At 63.3% G+C, this 8,034-nt stretch overlaps 1 protein-coding gene across 1 annotated transcript; it reads left to right on the top strand.

Moving 5' to 3' along the window:
* The first annotated feature begins 731 nt into the window (after positions 1 to 731).
* Positions 732 to 7,824, top strand: OTUB1 (OTU deubiquitinase, ubiquitin aldehyde binding 1). The gene is made up of 7 exons (XM_060176176.1): positions 732 to 849; positions 3,660 to 3,721; positions 3,936 to 4,034; positions 6,802 to 6,920; positions 7,043 to 7,127; positions 7,213 to 7,407; positions 7,494 to 7,824. Exons 1-7 carry the CDS (start codon positions 792 to 794, stop codon positions 7,689 to 7,691), a joined length of 816 nt encoding a protein of 271 aa, XP_060032159.1. The 5' UTR covers positions 732 to 791; the 3' UTR covers positions 7,692 to 7,824.
* The last annotated feature ends 210 nt before the right edge of the window (positions 7,825 to 8,034 follow it).

Here is an 8,034-nt window from a genome sequence, read left to right as displayed (position 1 = left end):
TCTCTCCCCCCCTCTCCCCCCCTCTCTCCCTCTTTCTCTCCCTCCCTTTGTCTCTCCCTCTCTTTCCCTCCCTCTTTCTCTCTCCCCCCCCCTCTCCCTCTCTCCCCCCCTCCATCTCTCTCTCTCTCTCTCCCTCTCTCCCTCTCCCTCTCCCCCTCTCTCTCTCTGACAGAATCCCCGGAAGCCAAACACCGGAGCAGGGTGGCGGTGGGCGCCGCGGGCCTGCGGTCTGCGACTTATGCAGAAGGGTGACTGTGCGCCGCCCCGTCCCGCCCCGCGGCCACCCGCTCCCGCGGCAGCGCAGGGCGCCCAGGCACTGTCACAGCCCGCGGCTCACACGGGCCGCTGGCGCACGGGGCACACGCGGCTCAGGGCCCTGGTGCCCACAGCCCGGCACCTGGCAGGACGCGCCCAGGGCGCCGGCGCGCCGTCGGGCACTCGCCCAGGCACTGATGCTGAGCGCCACGGCCCAGTCCTCCCCGGGGTCCGGGACCCGGCTCGGGGCAGCCCTCTGCGGCTCCGCGACCGTCCCCGCCGCTAAGCTGTCGCCCCTCGGATCTCGGACCGCCCGCTTCCCTCCTGGGCCCCCGCCTCAGACGCCCGGAGCGCGGGTCCGGCTACGCGAGGCCCCGGATGGCGGCGCGGAGGTGGCACCCGGAGGCCGCCCCTCGCCCGCGGGCCGCGGTTGCTAGGGGCGTCGCTAAGGCGCGGCCCTTCCGGGAGGCGGAGCTCTTCCGGGAGGAGGACGACTCCTAACCCGGAAGTGCTCGGCGGTGCGGCGCTGTTTAAAGATGGCGGCGGAGGAGCCTCAGCAGCAGAAGCAGGAGCCGCTGGGCAGCGACTCCGAAGGTAGCGGGCGGGGGGCGGCCGTCGGGCCCGGGAGAGCGGGCGGAGGCCAGAGCGGGGCCGCGGGCGGCCGGGGGGCGACGCGCCGGGCCCTGTCTCCGCCGCCGCGCCGCCTCCCCCTCACAATGGACGGGGCCGCCGCCGCGACCCCCGGCCGACCCGGCAGGCCGCGGGCGGGCGGGCGGGCGGGCGAGCCAGGCGCCGGGGCGGGCCCAGGCCGGCGGCCGTTCCCCCTCGGGCTCCCGGGGCGGGGCCTGCGCCGCGCCGCCCCGCCCCGCCCCGCCCTCCCCGCGGGACGCGGGACTCCGGTTTCCCGGGGCGGCCGCTCGGCGCTGCAGGCCGGCCCCGACCTAGGCCGCACGCCGCCGCCCTCCCGAGCGCGTCGAGTTACGCCGCCTGCGGGGCTCAAAGGGTCGCGCGTCCGGGACGCAGGCTGCGGGCGGCTGCGGGTCCCGGGAGCTCGGGCTCCGGGTCCAACGAGCCCCCCTTCCGGCCTCGCAGCCCCTCTCCCTCTCCCTCTCCGCCCGGCCGGCCGGCGGGCCATTGTTCTCGGGCTCCCGGGGAGCTGCGCCTTGCAGAACGGGGCGCCTTTCCCGGTGCACCGCGAGCGGGGCCCCGGGGGCCGAGGGGTCGCTGGGTGTTGCGGCGATGCGGCTGTAGAAGCCCTTGGGCGCGCACCCCCTTCTCACCGCATCCTCCCGCGGCCCCCGGGCCCCCAGCGGGACTTGCTGGGAGTCGCGTGGGTTCAGAAAAGCCCCAGGGCACAGCCCCACCCCCGGCGGGTCCGCCTGGCGACCTGGCTCTAGGGCCACCCCCCCCCCCCCCACACACACACACACACACACTCACCGGGTCCCCAACAGCCCCGCAGTGAGGGCGGGGGAGGGGAACCGCGAAGAGCTCGCACTTGGTATTTAGAGAAACTTGGACGTGACCCCCTGGTCTTCTCTAGCTGTGACCTTGAGCACGTTCATCCACCTGTGCGCCCTTGGCTTTGGCGTCTGCAAAATGGCCCCCTGCAAATCCAGGACCGAACCGGAAGGTAGAGCGCGAAGGAGTTCAGCTCAGGCTCCCAGGAAGCCCTCAGCCTGCCTCCCCCCATCCCTTCTCAGATTTCTTTCCCAGGAGACCCCCCCCCCCCAGCAGGCAGCCTGGGCTCAAGGGGGCCTTAGAGCTGGAGTTTATCTTGGGGGCGATCACTGCTCTTACTTTATTTTGCCGCCTTATTTTATTTATTTGTTTATTTATTTATTTATTTATTTATTCTTGCTTCCACTTGGCTGGGGCTCCGTGGCGCCACTGTGAATCCATCGCTCCTGGTGGCCATTCCTTTCTTTTTTTACTCAACAGCAGAGAGAGATTGAGAGAGCAAGAGAGACAGTGCAGGCCTACTTCACTGCTTGTGAAGTGTCTCCGCTGCAGGTGGGGAGCGGGGGCTCGAACCTGTATCCTTGCGCGAGTCCTTGTGCACTTAGCCGGGTGTGCCACCGACTGGCCCCCGATTTATTATTTTACTATCTACAGAGGGGCTAGAGCAGTGCTCAGCTCTGACTCTTAAGGGTGCTAGGGACCGGCCCCGGGAGCCTCAGGCACAAGTCTTTCTGTGCACGACCATTATGCTGTCTCCCTGGCCTTGATCTCATCTCATTCTGGATAGGGACGAAGGTGAACTGAGACGGAAGGAGGGAATAGGGAGACCGCATCCCCCTGCAGGTGGGGACTAGGGGCTTGAACCCAGATCCTTACGCACTGTAACTTGTGTACACTCGGTTTGCCGCCTAAAGCACCCCTCACCCCATTTTAAAGATGAAAGGACTAAGGCCCCAGTGGGGAAGGGACTTTGTCCAGATGACACTGCCGGGTGTAGGGCGCGTGCATCTGAACCCCGAGCCACTCTCCTAGCCTGAGCCCACAGCCTGGAGAGCAGGCCCCACCTCACCAGCTTGTTCTCGGGCTCACTTTCTTAGACTGCTGATGACAAGGCTGTTGGCAAGGTGCACACTTTGACTACTGCCCTGGGAGGTGCGCAAGCCACACCCTGCACCGTCCTGCCCTCTCCCTCCACCACGGCAGGGGCTCTTCCTTTCTCTCCCCCCTCGTCCTTGCACCACATTTAGCCTTTAAGTCCCACCACTGAGTGAGAGCTGTTTTTCTTTCCTTTATTCGTCAGAGCACTGCTCTGCGCTGCTGATGGCAATTGTACCCAGGACAGAGGACCCTCAGGCTTGCCGTCTTTTTACATGAGCATCACACTGCCTGCTTCCCCCCTCCCCCCATGAGATCATTGGCATTCACCCTCCTCTTGACTTTGTTCACTTACCATGGCTCCTTCCGGTTCATCCAAATTGTAGGGAAAAAGGAAATTTCATCTCTCACAGCTGAGGTGTAGTCATTCCCTTCTGTGTATAGACATGACCCCAGCTTTGCATGCAGAGAAATTGCCTCATGGTAGCTCAAACCACAGTGGAGGGCTGGGGCAGCTCAAATCAACACCGTCAGTCACTGTCCTCTGGGAAGGCGGGAAGTGGGAGGGGGCTGGGGAGCCAGGAGTTGGATTTGGGGGAAGTTGGGGAGTTTTCCTACTTCCAGACCCCTCACTCCTCAGACCCCCCCCCCCCAAGCAAACTTGTAATGAATTGGTCTGAACTAGCCCTTGTTTTTCCCTGAGGCCGCAGCCATGAGTCCTGAAGCTGGCCTGTAGTGCCCAGATCCTACTTGAGCGGATTTACTGCCCGGGGCCAGGGCCCTGTCCTCTGGGGGTGCAGTGCCGAGATAGCCAGGGCCCGCCGCCAACCCCTTTTTCCTTCTTCCAGGTGTTAACTGTCTTGCCTACGATGAAGCCATCATGGCTCAGCAGGACCGAATCCAGCAAGAGGTGAGGGCTGTGGCCGGCGGTCCTGTTTTCAGGAGACAAGGGCTGGGCTAGGCCTAAGGCTGCCTCCACTTTGGAAGCCCCTCCTCTCCAAGCTGTGCTAGGTACTGGGTGCCTTGGTGGGGGGCACTGGCCCAGCTCCCCCCACGGAGGCTCTCTGGCTGGGGTGTGGGTCACCCCTGACGCCTGGTGGCTGACGGGCTTCTGCTGCCCGCAGATTGCTGTGCAGAACCCGCTGGTCTCGGAGCGGCTGGAGCTGTCGGTCCTGTACAAAGAGTACGCAGAGGACGACAACATCTACCAGCAGAAGATCAAGGTGGGTGCGGTGGGGCGGGGAGGCAGCTTCGGACTTGCACCCGGCTGAGCCTGGCCAGGGCCTCGGCATGTGTGACTTGTCTGCTCCCGGTTCCCCCACCCCTTTTTTTTCATCAGCTAGAGAGGAAGAGGGGAGCTTCCTCTGGTGTTTTGCCCCCTGCCCCCATGTGGTGCTGGGGCTTGAGCCTGGTCACATGCATGACAAGGCAGGTGCCCTGCCTTGCCTGGTGAGCTGTGGCTTTGGGCCTGGCTGCTGGTTCTGAGGGTGCAGACTGGAATCAGCCACCTAGACTGAGGCTCACCCCCCACTGCAGGGCCCTGATCTCCTCCTCTGGGGAGCCCCTGCTTGACCTGGGCTGTGAGGCTAAGTAGGGGCTTGGGGGGGGCTGAGGTTGGGCACCCTCAGCCTGGCTGCCAGGATCCTTGGGATGAGGGCCGTGGCCGGGCTGCTGGCAGCGCAAGGGGACGGCTGTAGCGGGGAGCCAGACTGGGCCAGGCCCCTGCGGTGTGTGGTCAGAGGTGGTTGGCTGGGAAAGGAGAGTTAGAGGGAGCCTTTTCCTCTCCAAGTGCGGGAGGCTCGGCGCCGGCTGAGAGGCCTGTGCAGAAAAGGCCTTGCTGGCAGCTGAGTGGCTCCGTGAAAGTGCGCGTTAGTCACCGGACACTGGGGCACACGGGATGCTGGGGATCGAACTCAGGACTTCATGCTTGAGAGTCTAGCACTTCATGTTTGTGCCTCCTCCCGGACCCTGAGTGCTGGTTTAACAGGCCCGCGATTCCTTAGCGGTGAGACAGCGGCGGGGGGGGGGGGGGGGGGGGTGACAGCCCAAGGTCTGGTGAGAAGCCACTGTACTCTGGGTCTTCTGAGATGGAACCAAGAGGACCCACCTGCCTGGAAGTGGTGGGTGGGCAAAGTCCAGCTGTAGGGGGCGAGGGGAGGCGCTGTAGTTAGCGGAGAGGCCTGGCATGGAGCAGAAACGGTCAGTGAGATTTATTCACTAATGAGAGAACCAGAGCAGCACTCTGACACCTGCAGTACTGGGGACGGAACATCTTCTGGCAGGTGACTCAGCCTGGGGAGGTGTGGGTGTGGCCTTGGGGGGGCAGCATCACGAGCAGCAAAAGCCTTCTTAAAAGTGAGAACCAACCAGGGGGTCGGGCGGTGGCGCAGTGGGTTAAGCGCATGTGGTGCAAAGCGCAGGGACCGGCGTAAGGATCCCAGTTCGAGCCCCCGGCTCCCCACCTGCAGGGGGGTCGCTTCACGGGTGGTGAAGCAGGTCTGCAGGTGTCTGTCTTTCTCTCCCCTTCTCTGTCTTCCCCTCCTCTCTCCATTTCTCTCTGTCCTATCCAACAACGAATTGCGTCAACAAGGGCAACAAAAAGGGGGAAAAAAGGCCTCCAGGAGCGGTGGATTCATGGTGCAGGCACCAAGCCCAGCAATAACCCTGGAGGAGGAAAAGAAAAAAAAAAAGTGATAACCGGGGAGTTGGGTGGTAGTGCAGCCGGTTAAAGATCCCCAGGTTCGAGCCCCCAGCTCCCCACCTGCAGGGGCGTCTCTTCGCAGGTGGTGAAGCAGGTCTGCAGGTGTCTTTCTCTCCCCCTGTCTTCCCCTCCTCTCTCCATTTCTTTCTGTCCTATCCAACGACGACAACACCAATAATAACTACAACAATAAAACAAGGGCAATAAAAGGGAATAAATAATTTCTTTTTTTTAAGTGAGAATTGGGACGCAGTGGTGGCACACCTCGTTGGGTGCACATGTTACAGTGCATAAGGACCTGGGTTTGACCCCCTGGTCCCACCTGCAGGGGGAAAGCTTTGTGAGTGGTGAGGTAGGGCTGCATATGTCTGTCTCTCCCTTCCTATCACTCCCTTTCCTCTCGATTTCTGGCTGTCCAGTAAATAAAAAGATTAAAATTTTTTGTGTGGCCCGGGAGGTGGCGCAGTGGATAAAGCACTGGACTCTTAAGCATGAGGTCCTGAGTTCGTCCCCAGCAACGCATGTACCAGAGTGATGTCTGGTTCTTTCTCTCCTCCTATCTTTCTAATATTTTTTTTTCATTTATTCCTTTTTGTTGCCCTTATTTTATTGTTGTAGTTATTATTGTTGTTGATGTTGTTGTTGGATAGGACAGAGAGAAATGGAGAGAGGAGGGGAAGACGGGGGGGGGGGGGGGGAGAGAAAGACAGACACCTGCAGACCTGCTTCACTGCCTGTGAAGCGAGTCCCCTGCAGGTGGGGAGCCAGGGGCTCAAACCAGGAACCTTAAACCAGTCCTTGTGCTCTGCGCCACCTGCACTTAACCCACTGCGCTACCGCCTGACTCCCTTTTAGTAAAAGTGAGAAACCATTCTTGTTGTCCGAAGGCCAGTGGGAGGCTGTGGAGGGGCTCTGAGCACAAGGAAGCAGGGTCCTCAGAAAGTGGGGCTGGAAGGGGAGGGTCCTGGGCAGCCCCCCCAGTGTGGGAAGGTTCCAGTCCCCGAGGGTGGGGGGAACAGAGGTGCCGGAGGGGCAGTAGCTGGGAGTGGGCAGGAAAGGGGAAAGGGGGGCTACTTCGCTACTTCCTCCCCCAGGGTGTAAGGTGCACCCCCACTGCACCCCCCCCAACCTTTTCACCCCCAGCCCTCCTGGCCTGAGGGCTCTGAGAGGCCTCCCCCAGCACCTGAGGAAGGAGCCCAGCTGCCACCTGCTGGGGGGACTGGGAACCTGGTGGGGCTTCCTGGCTCGCTGTGGCCTGAATCGGGTGGGGTGCGGGGTGCCTTCCGCAGGACCTCCACAAAAAGTACTCGCACATCCGCAAGACCAGGCCTGATGGGAACTGTTTCTATCGCGCCTTCGGATTCTCCCACTTGGAGGCGCTGTTGGACGACAGCAAGGAACTGCAGCGGTGAGGAATGGGCCTGGGGCCGGGCGGGGTGCAGTGCTCTCCGTGGGCTGGGAGGGTCTGGCCACCGTGGGGGCCCGTTCCGCAGGCCGGCGAGCCCACGCCCGTCACCCCCCCCCCCCCAGGTTCAAGGCCGTGTCTGCCAAGAGCAAAGAGGACCTGGTATCCCAGGGCTTCACCGAGTTCACCATCGAGGACTTCCACAACACGGTGAGCACACACCCTGGGGGAGGGCGCCTCAGCCAGTGCCGGGCCGCGCCCCTGACCCAACCGTGGTGCCAACCCCGCCCCACAGTTCATGGACCTGATCGAGCAGGTGGAGAAGCAGACGTCGGTGGCCGAGCTGCTGGCCTCCTTCAACGACCAGAGCACCTCGGACTACCTGGTGGTATACCTGCGGCTGCTCACCTCGGGCCACCTGCAGCGGGAGAGCAAGTTCTTCGAGCACTTTATCGAGGGCGGGCGGACTGTCAAGGAGTTCTGCCAGCAGGTGCCGCCCCGTCCCACCGGGGGAGGGTCCCGGGGCTCTCGGCGGGCGGTGGGCGACCCTGACCTGCCCTGCCGCCGCTCCCACAGGAGGTGGAGCCCATGTGCAAGGAGAGCGACCACATCCACATCATCGCGCTGGCGCAGGCCCTCAGCGTGTCCATCCAGGTGGAGTACATGGACCGCGGCGAGGGCGGCACCACCAACCCGCACGTCTTCCCCGAGGGCTCGGAGCCCAAGGTCTACCTGCTCTACCGGCCCGGACACTACGACATCCTCTACAAGTAGGCCGCACGCCCGCCCGCCCCGCGCCAGCCCCGCCGCCGTCTGCCCTCCACGTGCAGAGGGCTCCCGTGGTTGTAAATGGTCACGTCCCCGCCCCGTCACACCCTCGTTTTATTAAAGGGGTTGCTGGTGGTGACCGTGTGCTGTCCCTGCTCTGCCCGCTCCTGGCTGCTGTGTGGCTGGCTGTCCCCGCCCCGCCGCCTCGTGGGGATCCCTCCTGGTTATCCCTCCTGGTTCCTGGGGTTCTTTTTTCCCACGACGGCCCCCCACCCCCTTCGGAAGCTGGCCCAGGGGCTCCGGGAATGGGCCAACTCCTAGGGCCTCCAGCTGCTTCCCCACCCGCCCC

The sequence above is a fragment of the Erinaceus europaeus genome, chromosome 17 (assembly GCF_950295315.1).
Source record: "Erinaceus europaeus chromosome 17, mEriEur2.1, whole genome shotgun sequence".
Taxonomy (NCBI): Eukaryota; Metazoa; Chordata; class Mammalia; order Eulipotyphla; family Erinaceidae; genus Erinaceus; species Erinaceus europaeus.
The sequence above is the reverse complement of the archived record's forward strand: the minus strand, read 5'-3'. Positions and strand labels throughout refer to the sequence as shown.